The following is a 21,675-nucleotide window of genomic DNA, read 5'->3' as shown; positions in this document are numbered from 1 at the left end:
TTATAGCAACAACACCAAAGACATATGCAATACCAACCCAGACACCGGTTGCTATTATTGCGAAGTGGCTGGGGAGAAGCATGAGGGAAACTCGCGGTTTAAGTACGTGAATGGATGTATCGAGTATGACTGCACGTGCGGATGTGATGGCGGCTGGAACTGCCCGGGTAAGTTGTTTGTGTAATTTACAGACCAGTCCCGTTAGCTTTAACTCATTTGGCTCGATTTCCTCGTTGGCTCGAACTGGATGTAAAAGACCGATTTCTTTTCTACTGTCGGTAATCATTTTCTACTGTCGGTAATCATTCACTCAAATTTCCCGAAGCTCGAAGTAACCATTCCCGCTTGGCTCAAATTTCCCGATGCTGAGGTATTACTGTATCAATATGTTTCACACTTCTAAACTAGAGTTTATCAAAATTAAATCTTGCGGCTCACGCATGTGATAAAGTATGACTGCACGTGCGGATCTGACGATTACCATGAAGATAAAAATGTGGAACTTCCTTAGTAAGTAGCTTTCTAAAACATGAGGCTACAAAAAAACATCCACACAGGTGATGTAGTATAGTGGTAAAGGTGTGAGTCGGTCACCTAAAAGTTGTTACAATATGCACCAGGGGCTATTTCCAATGCCCTGTCAAAACTGTGGAGTACTAATGCTTTCTACACAGGAAAAACGAGACTGATTCATATCGACTTACAGCTGGCACTAAAAATAGCTAGATCATGTAATAGATACAGTACTAGTTTTTCTTCAAGAGTGTCCTCTTACAGACGTATAAAGCCGTTTCGCTAGGACGAACACCAGTCTTACGTCTGTACGAGGACACTTTTGAAGAAAAAACGAGTAACTGTATCTGACTTATACGACGATAAGAGTTTTACATATATTAGTGAGCAAATAAATGCATTAATGAAAACATAAATACAGATTTATTAATAGACAAATGGAAATATTTTTTTCCGAATGATAAACATTAGAGTTTTATCATGGCCTTTCTAAATACAATGTATCGGCTAGTGGGATTACTCTAAATTCTCGTGCACGTTCCGCTTACAACCGTAAGAAGACACTTTTTCAATAGCTCTGCTGGGGGTATAGTCGTGTAACTATATTAAAGGTGCATACTTATTTACAGGTGAGCGAGCTAAGGACATATGCAAGATTGATCCCGCTTCCGGTTGTTATTATTGTGACGTGGGTGGGGAACGGTACATTGGCAACGACTATTTCAGCTATGTAAATGGCTGCATTGAGTACAACTGTGTCTGCAATTGTGACGGGTCGTGGGATTGCCCGGGGGAGCGGGCACGGGACCTTTGTAGGCTGAATATGACTACTGGGTGCTATTATTGTGAGATTGATGATTATATCTATCAGGGAGGGTCGCGTTTTGATCTCGTAAGGGAGTGTTACAAATACCCGGGGTGTGATTGCAAGTGTGACGGTGGATGGACGTGCGCTCACACACAGGGGGAGTATGTCTGTAATCACCTTGGCGACGAGAAAACCACGTGCCAGACTTGTTATCTTGGCGGGAAGCAGTATAGGGGAGAATCTATGTTTTACTACGATAGGGGCTGCCTTAGGTATATATGCTCGTGCTCCTGTGACGGAAGTCTCTCCTGTTCGGCGGATGATGTCAGACACATGTGCGTCAGCGACGAGAGCGAAAGTCGCGTGATTGAGAGTCTAATAGCTTCCGGAAGGGACGAATCTGGAGCAGGAAGTGGCATGGAGCACACTCGCGCGCCGAGACAAATTGAGGATTGTCTGCAATGCTCAGTTGATGGCCAACGGTACGACGCCTATTCGACGTTCCAACTGAGGCGGGGGCAGTGCAACTTATTCATCTGTACGTGCTATTGTAACGGTACCTATATATGCCCAGCGGAAAGAACAAGAAACACGTGCATCACATCGGGGTCAGGTGGGAGCGGACAAAATTCCCGCACTTCCGGTGGAGGTGGAATTGATGCAACTTCAGGAAGTTCTGGAGGATATTCAGGATCAGGTAATTCTTAACTTTTCCAAACTTAACATAATTTCATTCGGTAAATCACAAATTGCAAAGAAATTCACAACACACGCTTTTTGTCTATTTTAAGAATAAGCCCCAAAAAAGTTCGTTTTTTCTAACTGTACAAAACAGACCAATATCAGGGTTAATCACTATTGTAAAACATTTTAAAGAACTGGTCTTATTTCAACATTTTCACTCAAAATGCATTTGTTTTAGGAAATGATGGGGAAAAAATCCACATTACGAAAATAAAGGCAAATTAGGGTCGGTCGGGTTAGTGAGGGTCGGTCGGGTTAGTGAGTGTCGGTCGGTTTAGTGAGGGTCGGTCGGGTTAGTGAGTGTCGGTCGGGTTAGTGAGGGTCGGTCGGGTTAGTGAGGGTCGGTCGGGTTAGTGAGTGTCGGTCGGGTTAGTGAGGGTCGGTCGGGTAAGTGAGGGTCGGTCGGGTTAGTGAGGGTCGGTCGGGTTAGTGGAAACAAACAATGTTTATTTATACGACTTATTGCGAAGATTTTAATTTTATTTATCATATTTTAAGGTGTGCGACAAGGAACCCGTGTGCCTGGAGTCAATAGCGGCTCGGCGCGAGTAGAGGGCGCAGAAATAACCGGCGTCTCTACATGTCGGCGTTGTGAATATAACGGCATGACATTTGAAGGTAGGAGCTTATTTATCATTTACTTCAGACATTTAAAGTTTGTCATGCGATTAATTAGGTAGATATGTTCTACTCAATGCATCCTCAAAATGAGCCACACGATTTCACGTCATACAAGTTAATATGACGTACATAGTGTATGTAATAGTTAGATGACATGAAGTAAAATCCTAATCATTAAGAATGGGCGGAGAGACCGTTGCGAATGAGTCCTTCTGAACCATTTAGATCTAACTGTCTTAGAATACAACCTTATTGGCTGACACATTGTCAACGCGCAATCCAACGCAGGGTGTGTGTCTCGGATGAGGGGCAGTAGGCGGACCTTTAAATACCCGCGAAAGTTGAAACTCTTATTGATTAAGCCTTGTACCTTACGATTGCATGTCTGCAATTGTATTGGCTGAAAATGTAATCTGTATTCTAAGTATGTTTTGCCGTATCATAAGTTCCCTTATAAGTAACTTTAGATGCATTTCCTAAACTTCAGGAAACTCGCGTGCCACGTTCGACCAGCACTGTTTCCGGTATAACTGCCGCTGTGAGTGTGATGGTAGCCTGAATTGTCCGCACACTGAATCCGAGTACATTTGTCCTGGACCGCCACAGGTAGGTGTTTCTTGAACCATGCTTAAGAGTCTTTTCTTTGTTTTGGCCCATACAATAAATTCAATATTGGAACGGTAACAAGTAGGCGGAGTCCAGATTACATTTGTCCTGGACCGCCACAGGTGAGTGTTTCTTGTGTCATGCCTGAGAGCCTAGGCTTTGTTTATGGTCTATAAAATAAAATCCATATCGGAACGATAACAGGTAGGCGGAGTTCAGAGTACCTTTGTCCTGTACCGTCTCAGGTAAGTGTTTCTTGTACCATGTTAGAAGGTGTTTCCTTTGAGTTCGTCTATATCAGAATTGGTAACCTTTTTGGTAATAAGGCATTTAACCAGAAAAAAAATGTGACACAATAGTCCAGTGTCACCTTACGTTTGAAACAATTCCTCAAAGTTCTACATTTTATTTACAAGTCACCATATATCTGTTGAATAACTACGACTCTCTAGCTCAAGAGGAAAAACCAGACTTTCTAGCTTGGAAGCAGGAACCAGAATCCTGGAGCTACCGTCGATCGGCCCTCGCCTCAATATTTAAACTACGTCATATCCACGTGATCTCACATAGCTACCTAGGTATTTCCCTAGGCGATCTTGCACATGCACGTGATCATAATCCCAGGGAAATACTTAGGAGTATGATCACGTGCAATGCAAGACCGCATTGTGTTACAAAAACACGATCAGTTTATACTTTAATTTACTAACGTCCCAATGTTGTTCCACAGTGTATCCAGTGCAAGGTTAAGGAGGGGCAGATAGTTGACCCAGATACGACCTTCACCTTCACGGAAGGATGCCACTATCACAATTCATGCAGGTATGTCAACATCTACCTCCGCAGATACGGAAAATTCGGAGCTATAGTTGCAATGCTTAATTAATGATAATTACGTGTGATGCCGTAGACTGTTCGTCACCACATATATGCCGTCTTTGAACTATACTCGGAGCACTTAAACGAACATAGTTCGTTGCGACCTATATGTGGTGCGTGCCGCATTTTAGAGGCGGATCCAGGATTTGTGATTTTATGAATTCAATACTTTTTTCTCATATATTGAAATGAAAGTAAACTTAGACGATTTAGGGGGAGGGGGCGGCGGGGGCGTCGGATTATCCTGGATCCGCTAGTTGTATATAGTTCACGCGAACTGTATGAGACGGGCATGCCTTAAATGTTTGTTTTGACTTCATGAATCACGCACATCCCGACCTCCACTGACATATCGAAAATATAGAGGCTGCGGTGGCAGGTGGTCAAATCTGAACCAATTCGGAAATAGCTGGGAATTTGTAATTCATAAATGTGTGGACGATTATGGATATAATTTAAACTGAAAAAATCATTAACAAGGGAAACAACCCAATAAAATAAATGTTGAGTGTCGTGATACATCCGAAAGAAAATTACACAAAAACAAACGAAGACAAAACTCCAAGTCATCTTTTTCAGATGTCACTGCGACGGTAGCTGGAAATGTGAAGAAGGCATTTACACCTGCGAGCCGCTAGATCAAGGTACGTGATTTACTATCATCGTGGAAATAAAATACTCTAGAAGGATATTGATCAGATCGATCAGCACACCTTTTAGTTATTAAAAGCATGACTAGGACACTATCCTACATTTAGTGATATATTATCAAGTAGCAAATATGTTCTCGTTATTTCCAAATGATGACGCATCACTAATTGTTCATTTTTCTTAAACAAATATCTTACCACACGGGCAGATTTATTTTTCCATCGCCTTCGGAAAAAGTCTATAATACGAGTCTGCAAGTAGGACGGTGTTTTAAAGGCCAAGTGTAAGGAATATTTGGCATGACAATCCCCTGCTTTGCATCTCCTGCTAATTGCACTGGTGTCACAGTAGGGGCCAACAATTTCCTGTGTATTCTTTTATTGGTTCAGGGCCATTTAGAGTCCATTTCTATACTAAAACCTCCAGAACTGCACAGCAGGATAGTCAGATATATACATTTCGGGGCAAGGGACTGAAGTATAGTGTTGTGCCCTCGATGTTGGCTATCCTCTCCTGAGACCCTCTTTTCCACCGCACGAAAACATATTACAATCAAGCGTCTCGGTAACGTAATATCATGCAAACGGCCCTGTATATTTATAGCACATGCAAATTTATTTTATATTTATATGCACAGGATGTGAAGTAGATGGCCGGAAGTACGGCAGTGGGGCACTGTTTAACTACACACAAGGATGCGACTATTACACCGGATGTAAATGTGACCAGGACGGTAGCTGGAACTGTGGTGGCGGTGAGGGCACGGTGATCGTGAGTGTGTTATGAAATATTTTTAGCTTTTACTAATTTGTTTCAACCAGAATTGTGACGAAAGCTATTTCCTGATAGAAAAAGCGTGAGTCTGTTTCCATGGTATAAACCAGCAGTGGTGTCTATGCTAACAGCTTATGAGGAAGTACCCCTTGTGGGACCCTAACCACCGAACTGGTTCTCCGATTAGCGCACTAAGGCGACCCGGGTTCGATTCCCGGCCTGGGCGCATGTGAGTTTGGTTAGTGGTCACGAAGCCGGACAAGTGGGTTTTCTCCGGGCACTCCACCCCCCCCCCCACCCCCAAAAAAACACAAGATCACACTCTCGCACAATATCGTGCCAACGAGAGTGATTAATATAAGTTGCAATAGCTTGTTTCACAATCGTTGTATAATCAAACAAGTTTAATCTTACCACCGAACTCTTGGGTGATAGGTGGGCACCTTCACCGCTAGACCACTCTCACTCTCAAAGTTCTTGGATAATTCATTGTTTTCACGATGTTTTAATGAAAAATAACAGATGTGCCAAAATACTTAGTTTTATTAATATTATTGTGTCGCGTACATGTTCCATCAATTATGCGTTTAATCAATATTTCTTTTTCAGGATTTGTGTGGCCAATGCCGGAAGTGTAAAATAGGGGACAGGTACTACAGTAGTGGCACAGTGCCCTTCACAGGTAACTACTTTCAAAGACATTTTGGTTGTGTTTTTCACCAGGGCCACTTGACATATATAAGCGTGTAATTTATACCAACCTAGAACAGAACAGAGTATGTATTGATTAAAACTTGTTTCGAGTCATTATAGACGACATATTTTATATCGTATAAAGACATATTTACACTTTCATTTCATATAACTCCCACCAAAATTATGATGTTAACTTTAAAAAAAAACTAGAATTTTATATCGTTTTCGTATTCAAAAGTTCAGTCCACTTCGCGCGTACGCTGCTAGCCCAATGCACTTCTTATTGTGACCAGACGTCCGCTTAATATAATTCCCGTTATTTTTTTAGCGGAAATAATAAAAGATTATATTATGTTCTGTTCCAAAAGCGCATCAAACATTCCAACAACTTCAACTTTTAAATCGTTCAGTCAAAGTTGAATGCACGCGATATACCGGCAAACCACGTTGTCGTACGATTATAGCTATAGGAACGGAATCTATTGAAGTTCAGTTTTACTACGTACCAAAACGCATCAAGCAAGCGTATCTATGCCTTCATTATCAGCACAGAGGTCAGATGCAAGTGTGATTGTAAATTGAATTAACGTGATAAAAATTACAATGCCGTAAAAATCCCGTTCTTTTCCCGTACGATTAATCTAGATTTTTACATTAGCTGAAGACGGATGCACGCGGTACCGGACATGCACGTGTGATTGTGATGGAAAATACGAATGCTCTGGCGGCGTTTACACGTGTGACAGGGGCGACCAGCCACCGGAACAGACGTGCAGGGATTGCGTGCACGGGGGACGGACGTACAGGTACACTTAATCAGCGTTCTGCTCCGGCTGTACAATGTTAGAATACTCGAAAGAACTTTGGTACCCAGGGAACATGCTTATATTCACAAAATGTGTTGTTTACCTGTTTCAAAATTATTTAATTAAATCGATGACTGATTGGAAGTTGAAGTGTCAGACGTTTCCAAAGATTTATAGTGAAGATGTATCGTATATGAAACATAAGCTTTCTATTTCTATTACAAGAATGTAACATCATTTAATGTTTAACAAGGTCCATAACTCTGGTTTAAATATTGTTAAGTAAAATACTCGCCCCTTTTTGCATGAAACCCCCAAACAATCATTGGTTGTCGTTTGCTTGCAATGTTCGTGACTACTAGCTTCATTGAACCCATCTCGAAACATCAAAAGTCCCTTATAACAGGATTTAGCTAAGCTCGCCATTGTTATTTTGGCATACTTTGTGTAATGTTTACTTTCTTAAGAGTTGCTTGACTTTAAACGGAAATTATATTTATGATGATAACGATTTATTTTGAATAAAATCAAGATAGAGTAAGAAACTTGGCTTAATGAAATTAGCTACTTAAGTTTGTTACGCTCAAGAACTTTCAAGAAATTGGGGCCCCATGAATAAATAGTTTCATTTCATAGGGCCATTGACATTTAGATTAGATCATCAGGCATTTGGGTCTGCGATGTTCTAATAAGTTTGTCATTCTATAGAGCCAATGGCATTTAGGTTCATTAAGTACTAGGTTTAATCATTAAGAATTTCTACCTGTCGTGGGTGTTTTAAGGTCCGCCTACTATCACTCATCCGATACACACTCCCTGTGTGAGATATTGGGTTGACTATGTGTCAGCGAATAAGGTTGTTTTGACCTGAAGTAACGCAACGCTAACTTTGCTCATTCTTAATCAATAAGATTTTACTTCAGTTCATCGAATAACTACATAAACAAACAATGACGTTACGTTTTGTAGAAACGGCCAGAGTTACGACTACTCAACGAAATGCCAAGCTTACCGACAATGCACGTGTAGATGTGGGACCGTCTCGTGCCGGACAGTGAGTGACACGTGCGGGGATTGTCGCTCCTGTCGCGTGAATGGGACCGAGTATCCTGGAGGGTCAAAGTTCAACCTGAAAACCGGGTGTCGACAATACACTGACTGCGACTGCGCATGTAATGGCAGGTATGCGATATACGTTTTTCTGCTTCCTAATATATGACATAAGATTTATTTTTATCGGCAGTGCTAGCATTGTTTTAATCAAGAAAAACTTACTTTGTATTTTTAAAGTTTTTTTCTTTGAAAATAAACAGAAACAAATAGTGCCACAGTTAAAAGTTACCAATTCCATTTATGATGTCCTGTTGGGGTAGTATTGGAGCCACAACCCTTTGATATTGCGTTGACAAAGATCAAACGCATACACTGTCACGTGAACATTCGTTGCATTTGCTACTGACATGGACAGCTACCCGGATACGTGAAAAAATGCGTTCTTAACTGACATGGAGTGGAACTAAGAAAGTTTAATGATCATTGCATTCTTAACTGAATGTTTGTCCGGTTAGCGCAGTAGCTAGCTTCTCACCAAGGCGACCCGGGATCGATTCCGGCCTGGGCGCATGTGAGTATGGTAAGTGATCACCAAGCCGGGCAAGTGGGTTTCCGCCGGGTACTCCGGTTTCCCCCACAACACATGACCACACTCTCACGTAACATCGTGCCAACGGGAGTATAAGTTATCATAACTTTCTTCACATTCGTAGTAAGATAAAGCATGATGAATCAAACTGACATGAACGGTTTCTAAGTTAAAACGGTATAATCTGTTGTTTCACATCCCTGTTTGCTTGTTTTTCATTTTATGCGCTTAAACATCTAAAAAGAACAGAAAAAAATACCATACTCAAGGTTTTCCTCCACGTCCAAATATTTGGCACCACAAGGGAAAACCCGTTGGGTCATTATCAACGCATCACAAAATGGTGTGGCTCAAACGATACCACGATGTTATGTGTAATCGCTTTTTCTCATTGCATATTCTAATCTTTAAACACACAGCAAATCACTAGTACTCCTTAGCTACAGTCGAACCCCTTTGGCTCGAATTCGTCTGGCTCGAAATCTTGGTTTGCTCGAACTGGACGTTAAGGATCGATTTATTTACATTGAACGTATTCATTCCCGCTTGGCTCCAATTTTGCGAGGCTCGAGGTATTTTCGCCGGTCCCTCGAAGTTCGAGCCATCGGGGTTCGACTGTATCTAAATCAGAAATAAAATAAGAGTACAATTGTTTTTTCAGATGGGAGTGTTACGGCCGCAACTCCATCGACTTATGCGAAACTTGCAAGACGTGTAATGTCGAAGGACGTCTACATGATGCCTATACGTCATTTGACGTCACAAAAGGCTCATGGCTGTATCAGTGTTTCTGCACTTGTAACGGAACCGCATGGTGTCCGGGAACGATCGCCGTGGACACGAGGACGGCTTCCGGAAGTTGCCAACAGTGTCAGGTGGAAGAAGGCAGCCGGACGCGGACCGTGGCCGGAAATACCCACTTTCAGATCAAGTATAACGATATAGACTTAGTCTGCCGGTGTAATTGTGACGGCAGTTACATCTGTATAGGCCAATGGTATTACATTCGCGAGGACGTAAGCATTTCCGGTTCCGCTATTGGTAGCGTCGGCAGCGGACAAGTTAGCAGATGTTTCACTTGCAGTATGAACGGTCAGGTGTACGCTGGGAATTCTATTTATTACGTTACTAGAGGGGGGATTCGAATGTCGTGTGAATGTTTTTGTAACGGTGGTTTCCAATGTTATGGCGAGAAGAGATTCGAATATTTAGGGTGCCGGCGGTGTTCACTCTATGGAAAAATGTATAACGGAGAGACGAACTTCCCTCTCATTTATAATGGACTGAAACTCAACTGCCGTTGCGGATGTGACTCCTCATACGAATGTTTTGGCGCGGAAGGCACATTAATAATCACGTGCCCATACGGAAGTGCCTGTCTACCAGCCTCATGTAGCCAATGTCTGGTGGCGGGCGGGCCATACAACGGAGGCGATCAATTCGGAAGCGTCTACAAGAATCAGAATTTAATTTGCTCGTGCGGCTGCGATGGTTCCTATTACTGTGAAGGCGATGGAGGCTTAATTCTATCCTGCATTAACGGTCGGTGTACGGAAGTCGGCTGTAGCGCTTGCTCTATATTCGGTCAAAATTATCAAGGCGAGTCTTCCTTCAACATCTACGCTGTTGGCTTACAGCTGACTTGTCAATGCGCATGCGGCGGAAGTTACACGTGTGCAGGTTCAGAGGGCGAGATTATGGTGCGATGTCGCGAAGACGGAAGTGGCTGTCTCCCAAATGTGTGCGCACCCTGCACAACTGGATTACGACAATACACGGGCCTCTCCGAGTTCCCATACAATTGGAAAGGAATCACCTTTACGTGCATATGTGCTTGTGATGGTAGCTATTTCTGTACTGGTGTATCTGAACGCGTTGAGATTTCGTGCGTCAACGGGCAATGTCGGCGTATCGGCTGCGGTGAATGTCGCGTTTATGGGGAATCAATCGATGGCGGGACCGATTTCTCACTGATCTATCAGGGTATGCGCCTCGCTTGTGAATGTTCATGCGACAGTGGTTACATCTGTCGCGGTTCCTCCTTGGAGGTCATTCTTCAGTGTATTGCGGGGCGCGGCTCCGGATGTCTCACTGGCCGTTGCCTTCCATGTACCGCCGACGGACGCCAGTACTCCGCCTACTCCGAATTCCGTTCACGATACAACAGTATCGATATAATGTGTACCTGCGGATGCGACGGTAGCAGCCACTGTGTTGGAATCGGAACCAGCATCGAGGTCTCATGTTATAACGGAGTGTGCAACAGAATTGGCTGCCGCGACTGCAGTATATACGGTGTCTCTTTCCTCGGCGGAGCACAGTTTGATTATATCCATCAAGGTGATAAGGTCACGTGTGAATGTGATTGCGAGGGCGGTTACACGTGCCGCACGCAAGGAGGTGTGGTGATTGTTACATGCATCGGCGGTATCGGTCCAGGGTGCCTGACGGACTCGTGTCGTCAATGCGTCGCCAACAACAGGCGTTACGATGGTGGCAGCTCCTTCCAAATGGAATATCAAGGCATCGCCATGGAATGCCGGTGCTCTTGCGATGGTTCTTATTACTGCGAAGGCGTAACAGAAGTAATTAAGTTGGTTTGTGTGAATGGTGTTTGCACAACAAGGGGATGTACATCCTGTTCACCGTTTGGGGTTGCTTACCCAGGCGCGAGTGAGTTCGACTTGGTCTACGCGGGCATGGTTTTAGAATGCCGCTGTTCATGTAATGGGGACTATAGATGCTATGGTCAAAATGAAGTCATCGTTCTACAATGTATAGGCGGAAGGGGTAACTGCCTAGGGCAGACGTGCAATTCATGTAACTTACCCAGCGGACAAATTATACCAGGAGGTCAGACGGGAGTCATGGAGTACCAAGGTATCCGAATGCGATGTCAATGTGGCTGTGACGGGAGCATGAACTGTGCTGGAATAAGCGTTAACGTCACTGTGATATGTATCGGTGGCGTATGTAACCCAGAAGGCTGCAGGCCCTGCAATATAAATGGGCAGACGTACGAAGCGTTAACGTCGGTCGACGTCATTCATTCTGGGTACAGAATATCGTGTCGTTGTGACTGCTTCGGTGGCTACAAATGCGAAGGACATGGGCTCGACATTGTATGTCTAAATGGACGCGGGAGGGACTGCCTGCCTGAAAGGTGCGACCGATGTTCTTTCGAGGGTCAAACAATACGGGCAGGGGCTACGTTCAAGTACCAGTATAACGGCGTCGACGTGTCCTGTACTTGCGGATGTGACAACACGATATTCTGTATGGGGGTCACGGAGCTGATCGAACTGCGCTGTATAGACGAGAAATGCTACCCGCTGAATTGTAAAACATGTTCGGCATTCGGAAGAACTTTGACAGCTTTTTCAAAACACAAGTTCATCTCACAAGGCCTCGAGATCGACTGTCGATGTGGATGCGACGGAGGAGTCATATGCTACGGAGAAAGAAACATTACCTGTCCGTTTGGAAGTTCCTGTTTCCCTGATACGTGCGAAGTTTGCACTGTGGACGGTGTAAGTCACAGATTTGGAGACCAGTTTCCATACAGGTATCGAGACCGCATCGATATGACTTGCACATGTGGATGTGACGGTTCGTCGTATTGCACAGGAATCGAAGAAACTATTATCGTGTCATGTATTGGCGACAGATGTTTTGTACCCGGCTGTGGGACTTGCAACATATTTGGTAAAGAGTACGCAGGTGGCACAAACTTTGACCTCGTTTATAAAGGCCTTACTATGCGCTGCGGTTGTGATTGTGACACGGGCTATCTTTGCAAAGGCCACTCAGAGGTTTTGGAATGCCCAGCCGGAAGACGTTGCGTGAGCAACCGTTGCAGGATGTGCCGAGCGAACAATATACGTTACGACGCAGGTCAGCAATTCGATTATACTTACGATGGAGTTGATCTGGTGTGTACCTGTGGATGCGATGGATCTTATTCGTGCCACGGGAAGACGGTTATCGATATAATCGTTGCCTGTCAGAGACGTGGCGGGTGCAACCTGATAAGCGGCTGCAGGGATTGTTCAATCTTCGGTGATATCTACAAAGGCGAGACGACCAGACGCTTCGTTTACCAAGGTTACTTTATGACCTGCTCGTGCAATTGTGACTCCAGTTTTAAATGCATAGGCATACGTGATCAAGTAATTGTGGACTGTCCTTCAGGAAATTGCTTAGGCAATTGCGGAACTTGTAATGTAAACGGGAGGGAATACCAGGGAAACAGTGCATTTGATTTCGTTATAAGAAGCAAGAACATGCGATGCACCTGCGGATGTGATGGTTCCTATTGGTGCGAGAGCAAGGATGACGAAACTGAATACACGTGCAATTCGAGTGGACAGTGCAAATGGGAAGGTTGTGACACGTGCATGTCAGATGGGCGCCAAAGAGAAGCGTATGAAACATTTGAGAAAACCTACGACGGTATACGGATGAGCTGCACGTGTAGTTGTGATGGAACGTATCGATGCATTGGTGTTGGGGTAAAAATCATAATTGTCTGCACGGGAGATGTGTGTAGCACTGAAGGATGCAGATCATGCATCCATGGAGGTAAAGAATACAAGTACGGAGAAGCGTTTGAAGAGGGCGTGAGCGGCGCTTATCGCAAGAGATGTCAATGTCAATGTAACGGAAGCCTTAGTTGCGAGGACATTCAACGACCGCAGTGCACGAACTGTGAGATTGACGGTGTAACCTACAAGGGGCATTCAAGAAACCGCGTGTATAGAGGAAATGCTCCATACGTGTGTGACTGCTTCTGTGACGGCCGACACGAGTGCTACCCCGAGCAGCGGCCAACATGCAGCCAGTGTGACATCGGCGGCCGGAACTACGAGGGTAACACTCAGTTCCAAGCCGTACTGGATGGTACGACAATGGACTGCACTTGCGATTGCGAGGGGAACTTCGTTTGCAGAGGCGGCGGACGGGAGTGTACTACACAAGGCGGCTGTGTGTCAACATGTCGTCAATGTAATATCGATGGACAAATGTTTGATAGCGCCACTGCATTCAGGGCTACAGTATTTAGTGAATCGATGGAATGCGCCTGCTCATGTGACGGTACGTATACATGTCGTGGTGAAATGCGCACTTGTTCATCTGCTTCCGGTTGTGTTAGCAACTGTAGAATGTGTCTCATTGACGGGCGTGAATACGAACAGAGCTCCAATTTCCAAGCTAGTATTGGCCGAATCGTGTTCAGATGCTCTTGTGACTGTGCTGGAAACTACATTTGTGAAACATCTACTCGTCGCTGCACCAATGATGGATGTGTCGACATTTGCTCTACTTGCACAATTGGTGGACGGGACTATCCTGGCGGTGGTTCCAAGTTTGAAGCCGTGTTGGAAGGGACAAGAATGGAATGCACGTGCGATTGTGAAGGAAACTTTGTGTGCAGAGGCGGCGGACGGGAATGCACGAGTCGAGGATGTGTTCCTATTTGTCGTCAGTGTAATATTGATGGAAAGCTATTTGATAGCGCCACTGGTTTCACTTCTATTGTATTTGGTGAAACTATGCAATGCACGTGCTCATGTGACGGTACGTATACATGTCGCGGTGAATTGCGCACTTGCTCGTCTGCTTCCGGTTGTGTAAGCAACTGTAGAATGTGTCTCATTGACGGGCGTGAATACGAACAGAGCTCCAACTTCCAAGCTAGTATTGGCCGAATCGTGTTCAGATGTTCTTGTGACTGTGCTGGAAACTACATCTGTGAAACATCTACTCGTCGCTGTACAAATAGTGGATGTGTCGACATTTGCTCTACTTGCGCAATAGGTGGACGGGACTATCCTGGCGGTGGTTCCAAGTTTGAAGCCGTGTTGGAAGGGACAAGAATGGAATGCACGTGCGATTGTGAAGGAAACTTTGTGTGCAGAGGCGGCGGACGGGAATGCACGAGTCGAGGATGTGTTCCTATTTGTCGTCAGTGTAATATTGATGGAAAGCTTTTTGATAACGCCACTGGTTTCACCTCTATTGCATTTGGTGAAACTATGCAATGCACGTGCTCATGTGACGGTACGTATACATGTCGCGGTGAATTGCGCACTTGCTCGTCTGCTTCCGGTTGTGTAAGCAACTGTAGAATGTGTCTCATTGACGGGCGTGAATACGAACAGAGCTCCAATTTCCAAGCTAGTATTGGCCGAATCGTGTTCAGATGTTCTTGTGACTGTGCTGGAAACTACATCTGTGAAACATCCACTCGTCGCTGTACAAATAGTGGATGTGTCGACATTTGCTCTACTTGCGCAATAGGTGGACGGGACTATCCTGGCGGTGGCTCCAAGTTTGAAGCCGTGTTGGAAGGGACAAGAATGGAATGCACGTGCGATTGTGAAGGAAACTTTGTGTGCAGAGGCGGCGGACGGGAATGCACGAGTCGAGGATGTGTTCCTATTTGTCGTCAGTGTAATATTGATGGAAAGCTATTTGATAGCGCCACTGGTTTCACCTCTATTGCATTTGGTGAAACTATGCAATGCACGTGCTCATGTGACGGTACGTTTACATGTCGCGGCGAAATGCGCACTTGCTCGTCTGCTTCCGGTTGTGTTAGCAACTGTAGAATGTGTCTCATTGACGGGCGGGAATACGAACGGAGCTCCAACTTCCAAGCTAGTATTGGCCGAATCGTGTTCAGATGCTCTTGTGACTGTGCTGGAAACTACATCTGTGATACATCTACTCGTCGCTGCACCAATGACGGATGTGTCGACATTTGCTCTACTTGCGCAATTGGAGGACGCGACTATCCTGGCGGTGGTTCCAAGTTTGAAGCCGTGCTGGAAGGGACAAGAATGGAATGCACGTGCGATTGTGAAGGGAACTTTGTTTGCAAAGGCGGCGGACGGGAATGCACGAGTCGAGGATGTGTTCCTATTTGTCGTCAGTGTAATATTGACGGAAAGCTATTTGATAGCGCCACTGGTTTTACCTCTATTGCATTTGGTGAAACTATGCAATGCACGTGCTCATGTGACGGTACGTATACATGTCGCGGTGAATTGCGCACTTGCTCGTCTGCTTCCGGTTGTGTTAGCAACTGTAGAATGTGTCTCATTGACGGGCGTGAATACGAACAGAGCTCCAACTTCCAAGCTAGTATTGGCCGAATCGTGTTCAGATGCTCTTGTGACTGTGCTGGAAACTACATCTGTGAAACATCTACTCGTCGCTGTACAAATAGTGGATGTGTCGACATTTGCTCTACTTGCGCAATTGGTGGACGCGACTATCCTGGCGGTGGTTCCAAGTTTAGCGCCCTGCTGGAAGGGACGAGAATGGAATGCACCTGCGATTGTGAAGGGAACTTTGTGTGCCGAGGAGGCGGACGGGAATGTACGAGTCGAGGGGGCTGCGTGTCAGTTTGCCGAGAGTGTAGCATTGATGGAAAAGTCTTCAGCTCAAGTAATGGCTTCTACGCGTCCGTGTACGGTGAAAATATGCAATGTGACTGCAACTGCGATGGTACCTTTATTTGTCGTGGGCAGAGAAGGACTTGCAGCTCATCTTCCGGCTGCGTCAGTAACTGTCGGTCTTGTGTCATTGATGGCCGCAATTATGCGGAGAGTGCGGGATTCAGTGCGTCGATTGGTCGAACCATTTACCAGTGTACATGCGACTGCGACGGAAATTACGACTGCCGCAGTTCATCACGTATTTGTACAAACTCTGGCTGCGTTGACACGTGCTCTAGTTGTACGATCGGTGGACGCCAGTATGCTGGACAGTCTACATTTGATACTGTGTTGGAGGGGACATTCATGCAGTGTTCGTGTGATTGCAGCGGGAATTATGAATGTCGTGGAGGTGGACGCCTCTGTACTTCGTCCGGTTGCGTAGATGAGTGTCGATCTTGTGTCATTTATGGCCGCAGTTTCAGCCAAGTGAACGTTGATTTCCTTGCTGACGTAAGTGGCGTAAGAATGACGTGCCGATGTGACTGTTTAGGAAGTTGGAAATGTACAAGCGAAGGACGTGTCTGTACGGATTCATTTGGGTGTGTGGATTCATGCCCAGGATGTAGCATAGAAGGAAAAAGTTATCAAGGGAACACTCGCTTCGAACTGTTCCACAACGCTTATGGAATACGTATGCAGTGTGAATGTGAATGCGGTGGAAGTTATCGTTGCGAGGGAGTTAAGAATGTCACGCAATGTTTTGGACCCGGATGCACGGGAAATGGATGCAACAATTGCGTCGTCAAGGGAAGAGAGTACGCCGGAAATAGCCGTTTTGAAGCTATAATAGACGGAATAAGGATGCAATGTACATGCTCGTGCACTGGTGGTTATAGATGCCAGGGGAGCGTGACGGAAACAAAATGTTACGGAAGCGGATGTAACGGAGGTCAATCGCAGTCGTGTGACTCATGTTACGTGAACGGGCGGCAGTATGCAGGGAACTCGCAGTTTGAGACCATAGGAGATGCTGGCATACGACTGCAATGCACATGCGATTGTGATGGCCGTTACTCGTGCAGAGGCGAGGAGACAAGCACGGTGTGTGTTGGAAACGGATGCGATGGAGGCAGCACGTGTAGAACGTGTTTGGTGGATGGACGCGAACACGCAGGCGGCTCGACATTTCAGCGTACAGAAACCGGCGTAACCTTTGACTGCACATGTGCGTGCACTGGAGAATATAAATGTGTAGGCCGTCGGGTCGTTTGCGAAGGGCCGAATTGCGGCACTGGAGGGTGTAAGCGCTGCGTAATAGACGGACGTCCCTTCACCGGAAATACACGGTTCACGTACCAGAAGGGTAGTATCGAGTACACGTGCACATGTTTCTGCGATGGATCACACAGCTGCACCGGATCCACGGGTTTTGAAACCTCCTGTGTTGGGGAAAGCTGCGCTTCGGATCATTGCAGAAGTTGTATGCTTGACAAAAATGAATACCAGCTTGATGCCCGTTTCCGATTACGAAAGAATAATCTAGATATGAACTGTGTCTGTGAATGTGATGGCGCTTACAGGTGTTTTAGTATTTCCGGAACTTGTTTTGGTGATGAATGTGATGATTATGGCTGCAGCGCGTGCACTGTTAACGGCCTTTCGTACTCCGCCAATACTGAGTTTGAGCTTGAAGGCGGGCTTTCATGCACGTGCGATTGTAATGGAGAATACAATTGCCACAACAAGAATTTCAAGATAACGTGTAATGGACCTGATTGTGGCGTTGACAATAAGTGCAAACGTTGCAACGTGGATGGCGAGCTGTTTCCAGGCAACGAGAGGTTCCAGTTTCAAAAGTATGGCTTATTTATGCAATGTGCGTGCAACTGTGACTCAACATATACTTGTAGAGGGTACCAGATTATATCTACCGGAGAAAATCCGGAAGACACCGGGTGCAATTCGTGCGTGCTCGCGAATGGACAGAGAATAAACGGAAACACCCGATTCCAAGCGATCATTGACGGAGAAAGAAAAGTGTGCTCGTGTAATTGCGAGGGACAATATACTTGCCAAGGTTCAACGGTGGACTGCCGAGATTGTGTCATCGATGGTACTACGTATTCGAGCAAAGCAGATTTTACATTGTCAAGAAACAGTCATAATATTCGCTGCCGATGTAACTGTAACGGGGATTTCGTATGTGAAGGGAAGAGATTAGTACCGTCTGAAGTGCATGATGGCTGTCGGAAGTGTCTTATATTTGGGGTACCGTACAAGGGAGACTCACGGTTTACAACCGATGTCGGTGGTGTTCGAATGCTCTGCGATTGTCAATGTAGCGGCGAGTATTCATGTCGGGGTTACCGAAGTGTTACGAACATCCTACTTCCTGCTGAACGGGAAGAGCCGGAATCTTGCGAACCTTGCTACGTGGCAAATCAGCAGCGCCCCGGAAACAGCCGATTCATAATTCAACGAGCGTGTTACAGCATCAAATGTGTTTGTGGATGTGACGGAACTTGGGATTGCCCGCAACAGGTGCCAGAGTACATCTGCACCGGAAATGAGCCGGAATTGATATCATCGGCACGAGAACAGGCCCGCTACAGCATCGCCGGAAGTCACGTATTCAGCTCAGGTGAGTGTAATCATCGTTATCATATCCTTTATTGAAAACTAAATCAAATGCGTACATTTTGTGATTAAGCGAAATAACATAGTTAACATTATCTACAGAACCGATAGGTACATATCGTGTCAGACTGTTAAAGCTGCACTCTCACAGATATACCAGATTTAGATCTTTTTTTATTTTTGTCTTGGAACGAGCAAATTTTTGCGTAAATATCTGCAAACCAATGCTATAAGATTTGTGACAAAAGAATCAGATCGTAGATTTTCATATTTCCGCTCGAAAATTTAAAGTTTTATGGCTTAAACCGTTACTAACGGTACATCGTTTTATACTGTTAAAGCTGCACTCTCACAGATATACCAGTTTTATTTTTGTCTTTGAACGAGCAATTTTTTGCGTAAAAATCTGCCGGGATTGTGTTTTTACTAACGGTTTAAGAAAATTGCATAAAACATCTATTATTGAACTTAGATATAAAAATCTACGATCTAATTTTTCGTCAGCAGTCTTATAGAACTGGTTTCCATGGATTTTCGCATAAAACGGCTCGTTCCAAGACAAAAAATAAAGAAGTTGTCAAAACGTTCAATCTGTGAGAGCGCAGCTTGAAGTGGGTCTAAATTTGAACGTTTTGCTTATTGTACCAATTCGTTTAATAACTACAATAACCTGCTAATTTTACCACATTAGGTTTGCCAAATATATAGATTTATTTAAATAAACAAAAGTCTCAATATTTTTAAATTTAAATACTTGTGTCAAATCTTTGAACAACTTGTTTTCAAAGGTTCCGAGACGATAACATCCGAGTCGTCTGTCGTCGTGGCGGAAGAGGAGAAGACGACAGTGTTTGGCGATAGCGCATGCGCACCGTGTTATATAAATAACCGCACGCATGCGGCTGGGTCTGAATTTGTTCTGCAAGATGGCTGTTTCCGATGGTCGTGCACGTGCAACTGTGGGAAGCTGGAGTGTAATGGTAGGTAGCATAAGTTCCATTCTTGGACTGAAGTGGTTGTAATACAAGTTCCATTCCTAGAGTGTAATGGTTGGTAGCACTAGTTCCATTCCTAGAGTGTAATGGTTGGTAGCACTAGTTCCATTCTTAGAGTGTAATGGTTGGTAGCACTAGTTCCATTCTTAGAGTGTAATGGTTGGTAGCACTAGTTCCATTCTTAGAGTCTTTTACACTTTTAAAATTGCACTCATACTCTCAAATAAAATGTCGAAAACAATGTTTTTCTATGAAGGATACTGAGTTTAATCTGAAAGAAAGGTGCAGAAATCATGGATATCTACCTTATGAGACCAAAGTAGATCACAGTAAATCTTTAAGCATTCACCAATCATTTAATATTTTTGCGTTTTCAGCTTTTAAAAACAGTTATAATATTGTTATCAGTAATTCATATGTTCCATAAATGCATTATTTAGTAAGTAAATGAAGGTTTATAACTCAAAACTTTTGTATGTATTGATTTTGAATAAGAGTGTCACTTTAAGAAGATATGAATAATACAGCTCTATTGATGGTGTTTCATTTTTGCAACACATTTCACACGAACTCGTTCGTTACGACGTCTGACTCTATTAAACATGAACAAGTCTCTTTGATTTATGCTGTTGGGTATATGCCAGCAGGGCAGTCTTCTTTTCAGGGTTATTACACCGATGCTCTGTGCAAATAGAATAAAAGTAGAAACTCACGATTCAAAATACCAACGGAGAAGTAGTTGTGTGCCTTTAATCACGTTTAGTTAAAATAGAGCAAAGCCACTCTCATCGGGATCCAAAAAAAATCTTATAATTCCAGACTAAAACTAACGATAACAAAATTTAGATTTTCGTTGCAAGAAAGTGTTGTTTTTTTATAAATATGCACTTTGTGCTGTCTATATGTTATAGACAATAGAAATGCATATTTATGGAAACAAATATTTTTGTATGTTTTCACAATTTTTGCATCGTTATTTTTAGTTTGGAATTATAAGACATTTTTGTGTTTTTAAATAAAATTAAAATAATTTGAGTTTGAAAATCCGGTGTCAGTGAGCAAAGCATATTTTAGAATTGAAGGTTTCATATTTTGACGGCGTCGTAATACAATGGGTGGAAACTACTGGGGCAAGCCCGGTAGGCGGAATATAAAGAAGAAAGTGATTAGACGCAACATATTAATCAATACAAATGATAGTAGTTTATCTATTTATCGATTACAACTCCTCCCATGTACAGAACAAATCTTAAACAATAAAGAATCCGCGCTATATGTATTGTCTACAATTTATTTTTGAACGTTTCCAGCTGTGATCGGCACCGACTGTGTAGGATCCCTGTTACCATGGGAGATGACGGAATGTATTCAGTGTAGAGCCTTCAACAACGCTTACCCGCCGAACAAGTGGTTTACAGCAAACGATACTTGCTATCAGTAAGGATGTCTTCATGTTTTATTCACCTATCCAAGGCTGGCGTGCTCCCCACCCCCCTCCCATCAAAAAGCACCCAACATTAGATAGTATTGATCGTGTACCGGGTACTAAAATTGTATTTGGTTACGCACCGGAAAATGAACACTAGTCACAACATGTTCGCCGCCATTTAACTTTCAGTCACAGAAAGCTTTGACGTCATATTTTTTGCTCACGTCATTTGGGGCATGCTTTAATAAAGGATTTTAGGCATTTATCTTAAATCTATATAAACCTCACATATGGCAATACATTGATTTTTATTTCGACAACTTTGTGTTCATTTTTAAAACTGGTTACAGATCAATTCATTCAAATATGCAACATAATAATGAAAATATTACACTGGAATAGTTTCAAATTAAAGTTAAAAAAACGACT

The 21,675-nt window shown here is 44.0% G+C and overlaps 1 protein-coding gene across 1 annotated transcript in view; it reads left to right on the top strand.

Moving 5' to 3' along the window:
• Window positions 1-21,675, top strand: part of LOC128221368 (uncharacterized) — a 40,394-nt gene that overhangs the window by 7,754 nt on the left and 10,965 nt on the right. Inside the window, exons 5-17 of the mRNA XM_052929966.1 lie at window positions 7-167; window positions 1,143-2,018; window positions 2,564-2,683; window positions 3,174-3,292; window positions 4,023-4,114; window positions 4,751-4,815; window positions 5,460-5,593; window positions 6,206-6,278; window positions 6,951-7,098; window positions 8,068-8,280; window positions 9,402-18,826; window positions 19,611-19,802; window positions 21,128-21,254. Of these exons, the coding sequence (XP_052785926.1) occupies window positions 7-167; window positions 1,143-2,018; window positions 2,564-2,683; window positions 3,174-3,292; window positions 4,023-4,114; window positions 4,751-4,815; window positions 5,460-5,593; window positions 6,206-6,278; window positions 6,951-7,098; window positions 8,068-8,280; window positions 9,402-18,826; window positions 19,611-19,802; window positions 21,128-21,254 (11,745 nt within the window). The remainder of the gene's footprint in view (window positions 1-6; window positions 168-1,142; window positions 2,019-2,563; window positions 2,684-3,173; window positions 3,293-4,022; window positions 4,115-4,750; window positions 4,816-5,459; window positions 5,594-6,205; window positions 6,279-6,950; window positions 7,099-8,067; window positions 8,281-9,401; window positions 18,827-19,610; window positions 19,803-21,127; window positions 21,255-21,675) is intronic.

This window comes from Mya arenaria, chromosome 16 (assembly GCF_026914265.1).
Source record: "Mya arenaria isolate MELC-2E11 chromosome 16, ASM2691426v1".
Classification (NCBI taxonomy): domain Eukaryota; kingdom Metazoa; phylum Mollusca; class Bivalvia; order Myida; family Myidae; genus Mya; species Mya arenaria.
Note: the sequence above shows the minus strand (reverse complement) of the source record. Positions and strands in the feature narration are given on the sequence as shown.